Source organism: Coccinella septempunctata, chromosome 2, assembly GCF_907165205.1.
Source record: "Coccinella septempunctata chromosome 2, icCocSept1.1, whole genome shotgun sequence".
Classification (NCBI taxonomy): Eukaryota; Metazoa; Arthropoda; class Insecta; order Coleoptera; family Coccinellidae; genus Coccinella; species Coccinella septempunctata.
This window is the reverse complement of record NC_058190.1, coordinates 37,866,555-37,887,560: the sequence shown is the minus strand read 5'-3', so window position 1 is coordinate 37,887,560 and position 21,006 is coordinate 37,866,555. Positions and strand designations below refer to the sequence as shown.

Here is a 21,006-nt window from a genome sequence, read left to right as displayed (position 1 = left end):
ATAGCAACCTCGTTCCTTGATATACCCTTCATAAGTAGGCCTTCAACATGATCCAAAAAAAGCACAGTTTGTCCCCCTTATATATTTCGGAAATTAGTCATGATATTTTTGTTTAAATTATTTTATTGTGTGACTATTATTTATCGAAGCTTTGTACGTATTGATAAAAATATGCCTTCTATGAAATCAGGCTCCCCTAAATCTTTATTTCTCATTAAAATATTGTCTAACCTAACCTAACATAATATAACCTGAGCTTACCTCTTGTATTCTCCTGTGAACGCTGACCTTGTGCCATTGGTTGTCGTCAAACCTGACCTTATTGGGTTTGATCTGCATATCTTGCTTGCCGTTCGCTAATCCCATCGTCAAACTCAAACAGCCATCTTTGATCGCTACGTTAAGGTAGTCGGTAGCATCGCCAGTGAAGAACAAAAGTCCATTAGGCTGTCTGGTTTTGAAATAGAACGTGACAGAGTCTTGAGCACTGACAATCGGCTCTCCACCAGTCTGAGTGAGGTCGTAAGATAGAAATTCTGTCCCTCTAAAAACAGCTTCCGATGGAGCTTTGTCTGAAATAAGAATATGTAGATTTTGAATCGAACAGCTCGTGATGTGCAATTCACATTTTATTTTGAGTATGTAAATCAATTATTGTGGCTTCTAAAAATAATATCCTTGGTTTTTAGATAAGTCTACTGGATATGATGGGAGCTGATTCATTCAAGAATGTTGAAAGGGGCATTCGATTTTCAGTATATGGAGTTATTTAGTTAATCAATGTGAAAATTTTCTGGTTCTTGGTTGCTCCTGATCTGTATATTTTGACAATTGTCTTATATAGAAAGATGAAATCAGGCTTCATAATAAAAAAAGAATTGATTCAGGTTATCAATGATTCGGTTGGGGAACCACTAGCAGAAGGTCTCTCCTAGGAGTGTAGTTATCTTCTATTTTCAAATGAAACCTTAAATTAATCTGTATGGAAACAAATTGATATCTCATATCAAAATCGTGTGACATTAACATTACGCAATTCTGTCGTTATCAAACAGCTTCAGTAATAAATCTAGTGTGGTTCCACACATGCCAAAACCCTATCTGCTCCCTTATAACCTTCAGTACAACATTCCTTTCGCTTTGAGTACATGCTAATGAAATGCAGCTCTTTTGTCGGTAGCTAGTATGGAAATTAAATTGAAGCCAGAGTTCACTGGTTGTTAGAGGAGCCTTCTTGTTCGCAAATCCTTCTTCACTTTCTGTTTGTTCGAATAAGCGACAGCTTCTGCGCATATTACCAACAAATATTGGTGTAATGGAAACTAATGGACACCTCCGATAGTGTCATTAGATATTTATTTTGGCTGTCGCAGGAATATCTCATCATGAATAATTACCCAGGATAATGGACAATTTCGCCTCAGGACTATTAGACACATTTTGTTGAACGCTGATGAATTAAGCTTCTGATGTTGTTAAGTGCAAGAACGGTACGTTAAATGGAGCTTTCGTCTAAATTGTGCTGTATTTTGCATTTCTGCCCTAGATACTTGAGAGGTAAGTATACATTATTTCAGGAATCCTTTCGCATTCCTGGTAAGGTCAAAGGAGGTGTCCTCAGGGTTTCGGGTCAATTTTGTAGAATATTTCCTAATTGTTTCATTCCAAATTTTCAACCCTGATGCTCTTCTCTTCTACTGCCCCTGGAAATTCTTCCACAAGGAGACGTTATTGCCAAGAAAAGTCTAACCCTAACACCAAAAAAAAAACGGCTAGAAAGAGAAGAAAAAACCTACCACTTTTTAAATATTTTTTTGATCTTTTTCGCAAGTGTAGTATAGTTGCCAAAAAGTGTTTTACCTGTCGATTTTTCTCAAGGATGATAGGGAAAAAGTTCCCATTTTTGACACCTGATATCTTAGAAGGGGTTCGATGTTTCATAACAAGATATTTTCCCATAACGAATAACCTCCTGCATTTTAGATGCATCTTGTAGAATATCATAAGATAAAAATATTCTGAAAATGAAATTGAGTGTGAAACGAATAGCTTAATCTCATTTTTTTCTGACTCGAATTACCACTTCTGCCGAAAATTGAACAGAATCTAGATGTGATACATATTCTGATGGAGCAATTCTTCTATTTATTACTAATAAATCTGAGAAGTTCATCCATCTCAGCGTAACCGTTCGGTCTTGAGGAAGTTTAAACTGAACCCAACTTTTTGGAACAGTTTTCGAGTAGTTTTTTTGAAAAATTCCCTTTCCAAAATAAAAATCTGGGAGATAGACTCTCGACACTGCACGCTATAGAGTCAGCGCGATCGAAAACCTATATTCTCATACCAAAATTTCAGATATCTGGCCCAGTTTAGGAGAAAATAATTTTTTCTGTTTTTTCAATTTTCATTTTCGAGTTAACTTCGAAGAACTCCCTGGAGTGCAATTCTATTTTGAATCATCAACTCTTTGATTTTCTAGAATTTTCAAAACCACTTCAATGCACTCCAGATTCCAGGATAATAATAGGCCATCCTGATTTTCAGATATAGTAGCAAATAGGTCATTTTTGGGGGGGTCTAACCCCTTGATCATTTTTGATCAAGATTTTCGATTTTCGAAATCGAGTTTTATGATAGGGTGCAAGCCTTGTCAAATCTGATTATATAACCGGAAATCCCAATTCGATCAGACGAATATATCAGGAAATATCGCAGATTGAAATTGGCAATTTTTTAAAAATGCCATTTCCAAGATGAAAATCTAAACGAAGGGAGAAAGGCTTTCGAAATTGCTCGCAATAGATTCATCGTGTTCGAAAACCTATATTTTCATACCAAACTTTAGGATATTTAATTCAGAAAATCAATTTTTTAATTTTTCCATTTTTCAACTTTCGAGTTAGGTTATCTTTCAGAATAATCATAGTAGATTTGAACGTGATACATACCAAAAACTAAAAGAGTAACCTTTCTAGTGATGAATCTCGACACTTAATCCACCCCGGTGCAACCATTCGGTCTTGAGGAAGTTTCAACTGAACCCAACTTTTTGGGAATTTTTCGAGTAGTTTTTTTTCCAGGATAATCATCTACATATCCTATCACATCCTACACATAAGGTCTCGCGATGCTACAAGCTACAAGAGAACATCCTATGGAGCGAATTTATTCGGCTACGTAACCAGTTTATATAAAGGCTGTAAAGAAATTGGAAGTTATAGATCAATTTGGGTAAGATCAAAGAAGGACCCTCCTAACCCAGCCGAGTGGAAATATCTAAGCACACTTCTTTTTTATAACGGTATTTGGTCCTTCACGATGCTGGAATGTATGTCGACACAATATTCCATTTGTGAATTGAAAAAGTTATCGGAAGTGGAATTCGAGGATATAATATACCATATACCTGCTATTCGTTTCGGGGCGTTGTTTATTGCGGACTTACTTTAATTCTCTTGATAGAAGGAAAATATCAGACTAAACTAAAAGTTTTTCATCACATTCGGAATAATGTTACCGAATATACGTCGTCTTTCAGACATTTCATAAAAAGAATTATCTGATGGAGGGACAGGAGAATTCTAGTCTGGTCAAGAAACATAAATTGTGGGCGTGATAAACTGTACAGGGTGGGCAAAATTCGTTGCCTACTGAGGGGATCTCGAGAGCTAGAGCTAGAAGAAAACGGATGACAGATCTCTTTTCAGAGAAGCAAAGGATGGTGAAAACCGTAGACTCCTACGAATCTTTGTTTTTGAATTATTAACAAGAAATGAGATTTTGACGATTTCGAAAAGTTATCAGTGAGAGAGTTACAGATCTGAAGCTTGAACCTTCTACAGGTACTTTTATACGTAGAATCTACTGATGAAAGAATTTTTTTCAATCCAAACGTAGCAGATTCAATGAAATTTTGCATTTAAATAAACGAAAGTTCGCCTAATGATTCGTAATGAGAACAATTTTTGAGCTCATCAGAGGATTCTACGTAAAAAAATGCCTGTAGAAGGTTCAAGTTTCAAATCTGTAACATCAAAGACAAAAAAAGTTATGAGAACTATTCGAAAACGGTCTATCGAAAAAATTAGTTCTGAAAAATTCAGCAATTCTTTATCAACAAGACCACACCACATTAATAGGGAATCTTTATCAATGCCTTTAAGTTATGGATTCAAAATTCATTTCCAGAATTCATCAACATTTTAATTACAAAATTTTAAATATAACAGTAAATGAAAGTTGACCCTGCAGGCATGTACAGGGTGGGCAAAATTGGTGATACCTGAACGACAACTTTTTAACCCAACGAGATAGAGGAAAATGAATGTACCATTCATGTCGTCTTTTTTCGAGAAACTAATAATGCCATCAACTGCATTCCTCTATCTTCTTTTGTTTTTGAGTCATGGATTCAAAATTCATTTCCAGAATTCATCAACATTTTAATTACAAAATTTTAAATATAACCGTAAATGAAAGTTGACCCTGCAGGCATGTACAGGGTGGGCAAAATTGGTGATACCTGAACGACAACTTTTTAACCCAACGAGATAGAGGAAAATGAATGTACCATTCAAGTCGTCTTTTTTCGAGAAACTAATAATGCCATCAACTGCATTCCTCCATCTTCTTTTGTTTTTGAAACGTAGGCCAAAATTTGAATTTGGGCGATTTCAACTTTGGTCATTATCTCCGTTTCTGTTTGTGCTAGGATGTTGAAATGAAGACATTATACAGACACTTTTTTGATAGCAAACCAGTGGCGTACTATGATTTTTTTCTAGAGGTTTATTTGTTGAGCTATAACATAAAGTTGTGTTTTTTTATGAAAACAGTAGTTTAAAATGACTTAGAAAGAATCGCCATTTTTTTACCGTTTCAGAAAAATATTATACATCACCCTCAGTTTTTCTAAGTCATTTTAAACTACCATTTCCATAAGAAAAAATACATCTTTATGTTATAGCTTAGCAAATATACCTGTTGGAAAAATCATAGTACGCCACAGGATTGCTATCAAAAAAGTGTCTGTATAATGTTTTCATTTCAACATCCTAGCTTAAACAGAAACAGAGATAACAACCGAAGTTGAAATTTTAATTTTGGCCAATAACTCAAAAACAAAAGAAGATAGAGGAATGCGCAGTTGATGGCATTATTAGTTTCTCAAAAAAAGACGACCGTTATGTGGCATGCATTTTCCTCTATCTCGTTGGGTTGAAGAAGTTGTAATTCATATATCACAAATTTTGCCCACCCTGTACAACGACACATCATTACTGGGTGCTGTACTCCAATCGGGCAAATTCAATGAAATTTTATACATACATAATAAAACTCAGAAGTAAGACTTTAACAAAAACAAACAGTGATATACAATTTCACCAGAAACTTTTTGCTTTTATTTTTTTGTAAGTAGTCTAGGTACAACTCATTGTCATTATTGATCTCAATATTTCGATACTCTGACATTAGAGCAGGCCATACCATTAATTTGTCTCTTTTGTTTTTGATTTCTTGGTAGCCGGAAAACGTTTCTCATAAGAAGATTCTTGTGGAGCCTACACAGCAGTTACAGCCACTGCATATGTATATGTATATGTTATGTTATACCACTTCATATTTATCATAAGAAAACGCTAAATAGCAGAAAATGGTGTATCATACGATTTGGGAGGAGGAGGAAGGCTTACTTCCCCAAGTGAGGATTGCTTTTTGCTTTTTTCCTTATTGCTGTTTTTGCGTGTGGGATTCAGAAAGTATACTATTGAAAATAATTTATTAAAATTAGTTTCCTCGAGTAATACAATTGAAAATATCTTAAATCTACCATAAAAAACATATTGGACTTTTCTAGGATATCCTAAGCCAAATCAATTTGTTTTCTGCACTTCCTATCTAACAAGTTTTTCGAAGCTCATTGAATGACTGCTGGCTGGGCTGAAATCTTCATCGCGTTCCGCAGAAACCACAATGAAAATGTAATTCCAATTACGACCACGCTCGATGAGCCAGTGGGATTATAAGCACCTGTCCGTTCATATATGTTGAGTGAAGTATATCATTATGCAAACCGGAAATTTGTTTGAATTTAATCGGCTAAAGCCTTCGCTTTTAATTATAAACGAGAGGTTCTTTATCACGCTTGATTGATTCCTGCGATCGTGGAACCTGTTCATACCGAGTTTGATGGTTGAGCCCAGGCTTCATTGAGACCCATATACAGGGTATCCAACGGTGGGTGGCCTATTAGACCTTTACGGAAAACACATCATAGGATTGTTCTGAAAATTTGGATATTATAGGGTGTATGCTTCTGACCTATCTGACTAAAATATTTTTAATGTTGGGACGTTGCCGCTTTTACGAAAAAATACTACAAATTTTGTTATTTCAAAGGGACACCATATTAATTTTTATTTTCTCCCTTCCTTATCCCCATCGAAGTATTTTTGCCTTGTACTTCTCTATTCCTATTCCTGATACTTTCGGAGATATTAACAGTTTTCCACAAAGAACATGGATCCAATGAAATAGGCATACAAAATACATTTCATGTTTTAGGAAGCTGAAATTTTGGAAATAGGTCACTGAGATCCTCAGGATGAGTTTCGTGTAGAAAAAACTTGGTTTGTGAAATACATAATTACAATACAATACGTACTTCTTCGTCTTTTCACAACATTTTGAACATTGGTTGAAAAAGTTGGGATAGGTTGCATTAAACTTTCTTGTCCAAATGATTTCAATAAAACTTCATTGGAATAATTTCTCTTCATTTTTCACAATTCCTTGTAACTATGAGTTTTCAATGATGTTCAAATACATCATTAAAGGCGTATTTCGATTTTCTCTGAAAACATCAGATACAAAGGGGGTCCTTCCATTTAAAAAAGTCAACTTTTTGCCGTTTTTGTATCGAGTGACAAGACGATGAATTTTGGAACATCCTGTATATCACAAACCAATTTTTCTCTTCACGAAATTCACTCAGTGGCATATTTTTCATATTTCATCCTCCTAAAATCTGAAATGTCTTCACAATGTCTCTTTTATTGAATGCATGTTTTTGGAAATTATTTGTGAAAAATCATTAATACCTCCGACAGTATCAAGAAAAGGAATACGGAAGTACAAGACAAAATACAGATGAGCATGGAAAAGCGAAAAAAGTTACAATAAATAGGGTTTTCCATTTGAAATAACGAAGACAGCAGATTTTTTCGTATAAACGGCAACGTGGCTACTTTGAAAATATTTCAGTCAGATAGATCAGAAACCTTAACTCAAAACCAAATTTTCGGATAAATCTATCCATCTAACATCTGATAGGGCACCCAGTGTGAACACCCTGTATAGAGGGATTATTTGGCATTTGATATATCCTACTGGACTGAGACGGGAAGTTAACTTTTTCAGAGATTGGCGGTGTGTGAATTATCGAGTACCTATCCTACAGGCTGATAGTCCATCTGATTTTTATATTAACAATAATTATGAAAACAAAGATATTTCTGATAAATTTTGTTTAAAAAATTCCAATTTTCCATCGCAGTCGAAGTTGTGTTGCTCTGAAACCATGGTCAGTATTCACTCTTCTTTCTTCCATATACCTAATGGTATTTCCATTAACATACTGAATGATTGCGTAGTTTGTTCGAAGTTGATATTCATATTCTATTAATTTGCTTTATTCGACAATATTCATCAAAGGACAGGAAATGAAAAACGACAAAAATATTTCAAAATGTCCTAGCTGAATGTAAAACATGCCTTTCATCTTTTTATATTTACTCTGAAACAAACCATTGACCAAAACACCGAGAATAAAATTACCTCAGTTAATTGCGTCTCTGTGTTTGATCGAGGGATAACTTTTTCTCTTCTGCCTGCAGGTATGGAAGTAAAAATCTCGTTTAAAATTCATGACATTATATTCGAACTTCCATATTGGATACATGACATTTGGATGATGAACAAACAATAAACGAGGATATATTGAAAAATTCTTAGCCTACTATAGAGCAAAACAAATTTCAATGTCAAAATATTTTATTACTCAACATATTCTCCTTTTAATTGGATACACTCATTACAGCGAACCTGCAACGTCTCTGGACCTCTCAAAAAAAAAGTTTCTTCTTGCTCTGCAAACCTGACCCCACAGCTTTTTTTACCTCCTCGTTGGAAGAAAATTTACGACCTTTTAAATTTTTCCTCAGTTGAGGAAAGAGATGATGGTCGGATGAAGCCAAATCTGGTGAATAAGGGAGATGTTCTAGTAAATTAAACCCTAAATCGCGAATTTTTTGCATGGCAACATGAAATTTGTGTGCAGGGGCGTTGTCCTGCAAAAACAAAACACCTTTGACTAGCTTTCCGCGTCTTTTCTCTTAAATTTTTTCCCGTAGAGTGGTCAGTAATGACGAATAGTAATCTCCGGTTATCGTTCTACCCTTATCAAAATAATCAATCATGATTACTCCATAGCAATCCAAAAAAACTGAAGCAAGAACTTTTCCAGCAGATTTTTGGCCACGAAACTTCTTAGGTCTTGGAGAACCAGAGTGTCGCCATTCCATCGATTGTTGCTTTGTTTCTGGATAGTAGAAATGTGTCCAAGTCTTATCCATAGTAACAATTCGGTTTAAGAAGTCTACATCGTTTTCAAACCGAGCACAGATCGAATGCGATGCTTCTACCCTTGCACGCTTTTGGTCAACATTCAAACATTTGGGGATCCATTTTGAAGCAATTTTTCTCATGTCCAAATTGACCTGAACTATGTGATGAACTTGTTCGTATGAAATATTCAGTGCTTCAGATATCCGTTTAGCCCAATTCGTCTGTCTGATAAAATCATGTCATGAACTGCGTCGGTATTTTCAGGGACTGACACAGAAACTGGCCTTCCCGATCGGTCATCATCTTCAATGGAAAATTTACCTCTTTTGAAGCTTGCAGTTTAATTTTTCACGGTCGCATACGAAGGACATTGATCACCAAGGGTATTAAGCATATGTGTTGTTAATGAGGTGGCAGGTTATTGAAAAGCAAATAAATTGCCTTTCCAAATGGTACTTTTCCAGATTCATTCCATGAAATCATTTATCCTTATTTTCTCAATTACTGGATCCCAATTCCATTAAAATGTCAGGATGTTCAGGAATTAAAATTCCAGGACATGTCCGTTATCAGGACAAATTATTATTAACGTCAAATGAGTCCCAAGCAAACGTATGCGTAGGAAAATTATTATCATACCATGTATTCATCGCAGAACATTGGAAAAAAATTGAAAACTGAGAATCATTTTCATTCCAAAGAAATCATGTCTTCATTGTATATAAAAATATCGTTGGAATTTCAATGTTTTTTTATTAGAATATGCTCTTTATTTTCCAAATTATTGATGTATTGTGCGAGTCTCTAACTTAAATTGAATTCAGTTAATCAAGGACATTTTTGTTGCTGCAAATATGCTCAGATAGATTAGTATTTCAAATTGCGCTCCTTTCGTTGTAAGAAAATGTTGGAAAACTTTTTACCTCTTTTGAAGCTTGCAGTCCAATTTTTCACTGTCGCATACGAAGGACATTGATCACTAAGGGTATTAAGTATATCTTCGAAAATCTGTTTACCTCTTAACCCTGGCTGGATACTCCAATTTTTCGATTTTCACAATTTCGGTGGACATCTTCCTTCTTTTAATTTATTGCGTAACTCTGGTTTACTTTTTGGACCTCCAACTGCACACTGACATTTCTAATGAGTTATAGTTCGTTGCTATGGTAACGCAATATTTTTTTCATGCATGGTCTAGGCTGACTCTGATATCAATACATCCTCGTATGAGCATGGGATTGCTTATTGCTTCAATATGGTAGGAATATTCAATATTCGAAAATTCTGAAAATCATGGTTAAGAGTCTGGAATAAAATCAATATTTCAACCGATAACTCAAAATTAAAATTCTGAAACCCGTCCATTGGTCCATTGATTTTCAGTTACCCTCATTTTCTGACAATAAAATCGATTGTTGGCTCCATTAAACTTCTTCAAATTTCGGCGATGATAAAACACCGTTATTATACTTCGAATCCGCTACTACAACTGTTTCGTTCCTTTCTGCTCCACCTCTCCCATCCATTTCAAAACGAAGAGGAGTATCGCAACGTTATTTAGATTACCTCGAATGGTCGCCCTCACAGCTTGAAGATAATTTCACGGTGGCAAAACCACTAATAAAAACTGAAATCTGGAAGGCAGAACAGGAGGGTTAGTCCATTATCCCGAATTTGAGTTATGGCGGAAACAAAAACAAGGATTCCAGAGAATGGCATCAGGGTAACCACCGCTTTCATAACATATTATTTGTGCGAAGGTCTAACGAAATATTGGAGGGAACACACTGTTACCGAATTTTCAATGATGAATAAGTGTTTCATCGTAGTCCAGTAAACACAGCTCTGAAATCACTTTTCTCGGAATTAGCTGCATTTTTGATTTAATGATTGTAACGGTGAGAGAAATATATGGTCGAAAATGCAGGTGTCAGAATTATCAGGAACATTGAAAAATACCTGCAAATGTTAGAAAAATCACGTTTTTCTGGAAATTTTCGAAAATGAGGAGGTTTATCAAAAAAAGTTTCGAACAGACGTTGTAGAGCGGAAAATTCTAGTGAGAATCAAGTCTTTTCCCATACTCAAAGTGTTCATACCGACAGATTAGCAACGTATTATTACCATTATTCCGAATTTGAGTTATGGCGGAAACAAAAACAAGGATTCCAGAGAATGGCATCAGGGTAACCACCGCTTTCATAACATAATATTATTTGTACGAAGGTCCAACGAAATATAGGAGGGAACACACTGTTGCCGAATTTTCAATGATGAATAAGTGTTTCATCGTGGAATCTGTAAAAAGTGACCAAAATTTTGTCCCTCAACTAATGAATAAAGGAACTACCGATGACTCTTTTTAATTCAAAGTGATGTTCGCTTTGTTTGAATCGAATTATCGAATTTGTTGTTTTTATATCTTCCTCTTTAACGTTGTTTGTAGAAAATGCTCCTGCAGGTAAATTTTTTTCAAATTACGCAACATTTCATGTATTCAATAATACATCTCAATAATATACTAACTGACAAAGAAACTGCAACACCCAGAAGGAGCTGTTTGAATTTTAAATTTTTTTTTTCGTAAAACGTAGATAGTATAGCATCGAGTAAATGATTGAAATCTAGGAATTTAGCAACAACTAAACATCGACATTGGATCTCCTCGAACAGCTGGTTTGTTGTAAAATTTAAAAAATTTGCAAAAACCGACTACGATATTTAAGTAACAAAAAATGTTTATTTTAAAAAACCTTCATGATTTTTTTTCCTTGCTATACTATCTATGTTTTACCAAGAAAAATTAGAATTTAAACACCTCCTTCTGGGTGTTGCAGTTTCTTTGTCCGGTAGTATCTTATACAGGGTGTTCCTAAATTGAACGTTCAAACGAAAAGGGGAGATTCCTTAAGTGAGTTTAAGAAAAAAAAGTCCCATAAACATGGTGTCGCAAACGCTTCGTTTTCGAGATACAGAGTGTTGAAGTTTGAATTTTTTTCAAGTTTTTTTCTCATAGTATCTACACTTCACAAGATATTCAACTGAAATTTGGCATAGATATTACATTTTAGAGTTCTCACCACGTGACATGGCAATTTCGATAGAAGATCTACAGGGTGATATTTTTTCTGGAACACTGCCACCTGTTCTTCTGCAGAATTTTTTTTTGGTGAGCAACTGTTAATTTGAAAACATGTAAAAAGAAGCTTTGTTCTTATACTAAACTTTTCGGTCTCTTGTAGTTTTGTCGTATCTACCAACGATTTCGAGAAAAAAACTTGAAAAAAATTCAAACTTCAACACTCTGTATCTCGAAAACGAAACGTTTGCGACCCCATGTTTATGGGACTTTTTTTTCTTAAACTCACTTAAGGAATCTCCCCTTTTCGTTTGTACGTTCAATTTAGGAATACCCTGTATATAGGTGCACACAAGGTTTAGGCTTATAGGACAATAGGTATATGATGGGAGTATATATTTACCCAATATGAAAACGTGATAAGGCCATTATGCCGCAACTTCGACAAACTCGGTGTACTAATTATTCCGAAATAATACACATAATAACGAAATTAATTATGAACCAGAAGCGTGGGCCGAAGAACGTAGAACGTCTAACATCATCCCGTTTCACCCGATCGCTAGGAAGAGAGCGATGTCTCCGATATTAGTTTTCCGCAAGGAGACACCCGAAAGGGTTTTAATTTCCAATTAGCAAATTCAATTTGGGCCAGAAAGTGCCCCATCGAAAAATTCAATTTATCACGTCCGAAAACAGAAAAGACAGTACTTATTTTTCACTTTTTTTCCGAGCTCATGCTCTGTCACTTCTAGTGTTTATTAACCGCGCGGATTCGGGTAACCAACGGGCATTCTTTTAATTAACGGAAAAGCAGGCGAAAAGCAAGTTTCATTAAAAGATGCGGTATTCATATCGGCTTAGCGCTGACTCGACAAGAAATAATTGGTTAGCGGAGAATCAGTTTCGTGCAAATTAAACAGCTGATCTCGGTATTTGATTGGATTGCTGCTTCAGTCTGATTCTATAAAATGCATCTGTTTGAATTAAAGTAAATATGGCTGATAATATGTAAATTGTATCAGTTTTTGAAAATCATTTTTTTCAGGGGTCGACATGACATGAATTCTTGTCTCGATTACAAACTTCTTGTCTTGTTTATGTAAAAATACTACCGTTTCCAGAAACAACTGCCTGAAAAAGTACAAAACACTTCACCATTTCCGTAGTCGTAGAGCGTAGTACGCTAAGAATGGTAGGTGGATCACTAATGAAAGAATACTACAAAGTATTAGAACTTGCGAGAAGTTCTTATTGTATTTTAAGGTTCGCAAAGTTTTTCAACGAAATCAGGTGAAACGTTCCCATGTTTGAAACCTTACATCTCAAAATGAGTTGATGAGTATATGATCTCATGGTTCTTCAAGAAATTAATGGTTTTGCGAAAGGAGTCATCTCCTGCATATTTACCGCACCTTTAGTAAACACCTTGTATAATGACTGAGTAAAACGTAAAAGTCATACACTCAGTTTCAAATCTTCCGTATTAAATGTTTTTTAGACAAATTTTCCTACCAGTCAATTTTTCTTTAATTACGCGATTTGTTATGTATAACAATAAATGACTAAATCATCCTCAGCAACAAAAGGTGTAATAATTTCTGGCACAAAAAAAAACTCAATCACCCCCCATTCCTCGTAAAGGGACAAACTCCTATTGAGAAGTAACTGAAGGAAATTTATCCCAGCTTCCACGGACTTTGGCGGCTCTGACACATGAAGTACAGGTAGCTTGGGATAGTATCCCTCGAGAAGAAATAGACCATTTTCTTGCATCAATGCCAAGATGTGTTGGGGAGTGTATAGATATCCACGGTGGACAAACACATTATTAGCAAATTTAATAAAAGAATTTGTTGGGTTTTTTTTTTCAAATTTTAATCATTTACCGATTGCTGTACTATCCATGTTTTACCAAAAAAAAAAAATTAAAATTTGAATACCCTTCTGGGTATTGCAGTTTCTTTTTCAGTTAGATACACAGGATAGTCCCAAAAAATGTCCCATGAGTATTTTTCAGCGTAAGGCATCACCTAACTCTTCTTAACTCGAATTGATTTTGAACTTTCACTGTTACACTTTGCTAGGTGATCTTAATTATGAATAAGTAGCCTACAGAGTACAGATGTATATAGTCCATTCACTTTTATAAAAGCAGTCGCTTAGCCATGGAATAATTCTAACAACAGTTTTTGTGAGTAGAACGGAATAAGGTCGACACATATGAAACGACTGTATCCAACATATTTGATGCAAGTAAATCAATATACTAATAATGTTTTATTTGAATCTGAAAGGCTTGTATTTTAGCTACATTCTCTCCACAATCAGGAAAATAGTTAATGAAGCGTGTGTCAAAGAATCTCCTGCTTTTGGAAGACCCAAAAAAATAGTGGCAGTCCAGGATTTTATTTTCAAAAAAGAAGCAATGACGAATTTTGAATTTGTAAAATTCACGCTCCAGTATTGACACACTGCTTAATGTTGCTAAAGATAATTTGGAACATAACGGAGATCGACATCACTTGTCAACATTTCAAAGTCAATACAACATAAATACAAAAGGGTGAACGAACACAAAAAGCATGTCAGTGCAGCCAGAATTCTTTTTTGCGAAAATTTTTACAATATCCCTACTACTAACTGACTTATCAGTTTTTCATTATCAGATTTATGTTCCAGGAATAAACTTGGATTTTCGAAAACTTTGATATGATGTCTTAAGATCAGCACAAGATGTCTCAAGATAATTGCTTCTCAAGCATTTTCATATTATTTGTCAAATTTGAATTTTTTCATAGCCAAAACAAATATACTTAAATACTGATCTCTTGTATTGCAATCTAATATAAACGTTAATTATGTTCAGAATATATTTTGGAATTTATTTAGTTTCGAAGGGAATTCAAATTGTGAGAAATACATAATGAGACCTTCATTCAGTGATTTTAAACCAAAAAAATGTTTGACAAGTGTCATATCCCTACATCTTTGTCGAATATGTCAACCGACTGCTTTTATAAAAGCGAATTGATATACCTAATTTGCATGCATGAGTTGTAATGTGATATCATCTGAGATGAGCTTAAGTATAATAAAAATCTAATAATATTACTTATATGAGGAATTTTCTACAGAATTTTGCTAGAATTTCAAAACTGATGACTCGCGCACACGCCATTTTGCAACAATTACAACACAACTGGGAAGGTGCATGAAAAACTCCTCAATGATGCATGAATATATGCAGATCTAAAATAAATATTCAACTGCATTCTTCCACAAATTTACCGAAAATATGAATTTTGTGCGCCACCTTTCACTCCCCTATATGATTTTCTGCCTGTATTCAACAAGAAAATAGAAATGTTGAGTATTATTTGAGGACACCAAAACATATTCTTCGTTTATGCTTCCTTGGATTTTCGGGTTTACTCAAAGTAGTTTAAAGGGGGTAAGTTATGCTTTTCTGAGCACATTATTAGGTTTTTTAATTATACGGATGACAAAAATATTATTCGAGGATTTTTATCGCAAAACGGTTTTCTTTGTGCACCATACCGAATAATGACATTGAATAAAGGCAACATCAATTCAGTCCATTTTCGTCGAGGAATAAGTTATGTTGCTCTGACGAGACTGAAACCGTGTCTGCATCTACTCTTTCTTGACGAAATGGTGTTTCTGTCAATACTTTAAGTGATAATTCGATTTAGATCATATGAGTTGAATCGAAGTAGCATGACTGAATAAAGTGTCTTGTTTTCTTCCGATATCAACCCATCTTTTAAATGCATTATAGTACCTCCCCCCCGCCCCGGTAATGTGTACTATAATATTATACAATAAATAATAAATGATAATGGTTTGGCACTTTTTCAGCGTTTTATTATCCTTAATCTTATGTTCACTGAGTCACTGTATGAATTCCATTTATTTTCAGTGTTCCATCCAATAAATATTGGCCTTTCCAATATATACAGGGTACAAATATTTTAACTGTGAATTCTTGAAGTCGAAGAAACACTTTATACAATTTTTTTCGATTCGGTCCTGATAAAAGATATAGCCATTTTAAGTTTTCATAATGACCTATGCTGCCCCCGGAGAAACAAAATTCTCTTCATTTTTTATTTTTGCACATTAAACTACTCAAAAACGCCGTATTATAAGAGAAAATATGAAGAATTATTTTCTTTGCAAAATTCATTAGGTAATGTTCAAAGTAGTTTCAAGAGTTGGATTTTTCGAATTTTTTATATTTGTCAGACATAATGGGAAAACAGGAAGACGTGGGTGATATCTTATGTTCGAAAAAGATTAATCAAATAAATGAAAAACTTTACTCCGAAATTCATTTCATTCGATAAAACCGTTTGTTAGATAGAATTAAAAATAATTTTTTTTATGGTTCTTCAACAGCCTGTATCTTTCAAACCGAGCCGATTCGGAAAAAAATGGTAAAAAAAGGAGTGTTTCTTTTGACCTCAAGAATATACTGTTAAAATATTTGTACGAGTCAAAGACTCGTCAGTGGAAAATCACGTGATGAAAAGGCATGTATCTTCATTCCACAATTCTGACTTATGTTTCAACATTGCAATTATATCCTCCTCAACTTTAGGGCGGTTCATAAGAATGGAACGATGTCGAAGGGTATATTGAACCCAACAGAAAATAAGTACTTCTGGAAAGTGAATCGCGTTCTGAGACTTCGACATAATTCACCTTATCGATGCGAAAACGTGAAATGCGAATGGAAGAAACGGAATATAACATATAAATAGTAGGATCGATATTTTGTTCTTGGTGGTATTTTGATGTGAACTTTTCATAGGTCGCAGGAGCTCGTAAAAATCACAGTCCGGTCAAGAATTCGGGCCTTCAGGAACACGCATATGTAGAAGATAGTTCAGAATATATTTCGAATTTCCATATAATATTCTCATACAGGGTGTCCCGGATAAGATGGAAAACATTTTAATGGGAGATAGTGAACACACAGAGGATCACGAAAAACCGCCATATGTGGTAACTAAGACTACATCTATTCTGATTTTGTTTTGGTGTTTGGTGTTTTTCAAATTTGAATGAAAATTGAAACCACTCGATCTCCTGGACGGAATCACTGATTCATTGGAAATTTGGAATGAAGCTTCCAGGACAAATATTTTTTCACGAAATTCATTTTAAAATTACTTTTTGAGGTGTGCATCGATTTAGAACGTTCTTTCTTCTATTTGTAGCCTATTATATCTAGTTTATCACCTGATGTCGAGTCTGCCGGAACTTCAATTGAATTTCATTGTATACAGGCTATAACTGAAAGTAGCAATTTTTTCTAAATTTCTGAACACCCTGTGGAGGTAATTAGTGGCGCCATGATGGGTCTCTAAATGAGTTTTTGAAGCCTGATCTTCTCTTAACATTTTCCTATTTAATTTACGTCAATAGCTCCTTCCTGAAAGGAAATACCATTTTTCAAAGGAAACTATGCAATTCATAACATTAAGAACGATACATACTTTTTGATCAAGAAACACAGTTATCCTGTTTCGTAGCAACCAAAGATTATAGAGTAGAAAAAATTAATATTTTAACCAGTATTAGGGCCTTAAAAACACTTTTGAAACACAGATGAGGCTCACATTACTTTAGTCGAACAGTGACTAACGAGACAGTGGCGTCAGTGGCGACAATAATTGTGGTCTCGTTTTTCATCGTTTTAGCAAGAATATGGCGGATTTGGTCACGTGACGTGACGTGAGCCAGTCCGCATTCCGAATTAGAGATCATAGCATTTATATCTGTGCTTCTAAGCCACCATGTTCTTGCTAAATTTCCAATTGTCACTGTACGACTAAACTGATGCGAGCGCCATCTGTGTTTCAAAAGTGTTTTTAAGGCCCTAAAACTGATTAAAATATTAATTCGAGGGACATATGCAGAAACATATGAAATTTTGTGAGATTTCAGATGGCCATTTTGATCAAAGAGGTTTTGAATGTTTTTCGCATCCCCTTTTGTTTATCAAACTCGTGCTAGTTGGTGATTATTGAAATTTTTTTCTAAAATCTTGGTGAAACCTCAAAATATCGTTCAAAAATTATTGTATGGTGAAAAACTGTGGATCAAATAAAAAGAAAAATGGGAATGTAAGTATTAAAACTGGTAACAAGTGACTCGGTCATTCATTGGTTTTTATTTTCAGTGCTACGAAGTGGATAAAACTTTCAGGGCATAAAGGCCTGCAAACACTACTGACTACACCATGTGCAATGAACATTTTACTGCAAGTCAATTTAGAACTGTTCATCCACGTAAATTGTTGTATGCAGGAATCATCCCTTGCATGAAGGGCCTATTTAGAGGAAATCATGACTTTTATACGTCCATTCAAAGATTCTCAATTGCTACTCCTTCAATATATTCAGAAATGCCAAGGTTTTATTGATTTCGTTTTGGGCATCGAGTGACTGTCAAATTGTTCGAAAAGTCAAAGTTTTATGAAACCTGCTGTGAGTGTTTTGTTCATTCATTAATCGATTTGTATATTGTGTCATAAAGAGACCATATCATAAAGAAATTATAAAGAAACTATATTGACCAGCTAACATACAGGTCTTGTATTATACCTCTATAAGGTTTTTTCAATTGTGGTTCCGAATATTCTGTAAATAATAGTTATGTGAGTAACTGAAATGTGTATGCTATGATGTTATATTGAATATTGGTTCATATTGATTTCTGATACAAATTGCACAAATTCCACTAAGTTTATAATATCTAAAAAACGTATTGTGTAGAAATAACACCTTTGACGTATAGCAGATCACAAGAGTTGTCCTAGTCAAAGCTCTATTCGTTGTCCATAATTTCAAATTTTTGTAAATGTTCATAAATTGCAAATAAAAATATAGCACATTTGACACAGTATTTCATTGATTTCAATTGATTCCAAACAATGTTCAGATGAAAACTAACATCCTAGTCACAAAACAAAACCATACTTTTGTTTTGTCGCTCAGGATATTTGTTTTCTGGTTTCAACAAAGTCTATATTGAAATCCAATACAAGGAATAGAATAATTCGAATTTCGCGCCCTTCAAATATAAAACAGAAAACTGTTATGGAACAGTTTTTTTGTATTGACAGCACGTTTTCAGCGCCATCTCATTGTCAAATGTGTTTTCACTGGCCAAAATGTAGTCGGTTTTTTACTAAAAAGTAGTAGTACTAGTACTAGTACTCTAGAGATAGGAGGGCGATTCATATCTCTCTACTCTATAAATCTTTGGTAGCAACGTTATGATTGTTTTGGCTTTTCTTTGAATGCTGTAATCAAGTTTTACCAAGGGAGTGACTCAATGTTTTTGAATTGAACAAACTGAACAAGAAATAATTTTACTAGTTGTATTCCACTGGCACAGGGTTTTCCATAAACATTTCGACTTCAGCTGCAAGAAGGGACGAACGACAATTTTTATATTTCCAAAAAGGAAAACCATGTGTTTCATCTTCGACAGACTACTGTCCATACCCGCAGTAATCCGTGATTGCTCATCATGGATTGAAACTCAAAGTGCTCAAGACATTCCCCAATCTTTTCACATTTCCACGTAAATAGACAAGGAGTTGACGGCAATCTCGGATGAGAAATTGGAAGGGACGAAGCCTGCACGCAGATATTACGAATCGGGGTTTATCCCCCTCTCGAAAAGCGGAAATTTTTCGAAGGAATTGGGAAATCCTGGATCTTAAGCCTAGCGGAAGGTTTTTCCGGTGAATATGGGGTAGAACCCCTTCCAGTTCAGACATTATTGTGCGAGAAAATATGTATTCAATTATGGGGAAATGAAGAATTATGATTTCACAGATTTCCTGCCTATATTTTTCGAAGGCACAGAAAGTATTCACAGGGTGGACAAAATTCGTGGGGATTTGCAGCTCCATTACTTACAAGAGCTGGGGCAAAATGGATGACACGTTTTCGTCCTCGATTTTCAAAACACGAATAATGGCTGAAACTGCATCCCTTTATCATCTTTTGTTTTCTAGGTAAAAGTATTGAATTGATACCCCTATTTCTCAAAATTTCAGTTACTTACCTATATAGAAAACCAGATGTAACATTCCTACGGTCACTTTTTTATGTGGAATTCAGAAGCGTAGTGGGAGATCCTCTCCGTCCACCACTGATATACTTTGTTATATAATGGTCATAAGTAATGAAGAAACTGGAAGATGTACAAGGGATTTTTGATTTTCTGACAAGATTCCATCATATCAATGAAAAACTATATTCCGAAATTCATTTCATTCCATAAAACCGTTTGTGAGATATAACTGGCAATTGAGTTTTTTTATGAATTTTCAACAACATGGCTAGCTTTTCAGAAGAGGTGAATTAGAAAAAATTGTAAAGAAAAAAAATGTTTCTTTGTACCACAGCCACCTTCTGTTGAAATATATACAGGGTGTCTTCGGAGGTGAGGCTTTTTTTGACAGAAGGTAGAACTGATTGAAATAAGTCATTTTACCAAAAATTGTCTACATAAAATATCCAAGATGGCTGAGATACAACCCCTAGAAGTTCGACACAGTACGGGACTGTGGAAGGTGACTCCGGCATCGCAAAAACGAAACAAAACATAAACATATGGCTGGACAATGAATGATTCAGTACCAAGTTCATCGGATTAGATGCATCAGGTCACTTTTGAGAGAATTATAATTGTTGTATCGTGCAATTTAGGGTGAATAAAAAGTGTAGAAAAGCGAGGCAGTTTCTTGAAAGTGCTTATGTTAGTTATGTTGAAAAAGTGTAATGATGTTTCCCCATTTCATCCCATTTTTACGACGATTGTTGGAATGTTCGAAGAAAAATATTGTGATGCCCAGTGTGAAAAAATTCGTGAATAATTTAGACGAATTTTAGTGGTCAGATTTTGAATTATTATTCTATTTTTTACACTTGTGTCCTAAATCTCTTCCGTCATTGGTATCGAAATGAGCCATAAAATCGTGTAAGTTACTAAAAAATAATGACAACAATTATTCGGCAATCCTAAGTTTCCACTTTCATTACCACGTAAATATCGAACGAGCCGAAATATCCTAAACGAAATCACATGGTTGAATCAGGAGATAAGGTTTGTCCCACTGCTTTGCGATAATTCACCTAACAAACGGTGTAGGGTCCTATTAGAATTTATTTCAGTAATCATTTTCAATTTTTTTTCAACTTTGTCAGTTTGAAAGTTTTGTATAGGTGATTTTTGGTGAAACGGTTCCTTTT

The 21,006-nt window shown here is 34.8% G+C and overlaps 1 protein-coding gene across 1 annotated transcript in view; it reads right to left on the bottom strand.

Annotated features, from left to right (window-relative positions):
- LOC123308683 (neurexin-1) overlaps positions 1 to 21,006 on the bottom strand; it is a 197,417-nt gene that overhangs the window by 92,904 nt on the left and 83,507 nt on the right. The window contains exon 5 of the mRNA XM_044891450.1: positions 262 to 572. Within this exon, the coding sequence (XP_044747385.1) occupies positions 262 to 572 (311 nt within the window). The remainder of the gene's footprint in view (positions 1 to 261; positions 573 to 21,006) is intronic.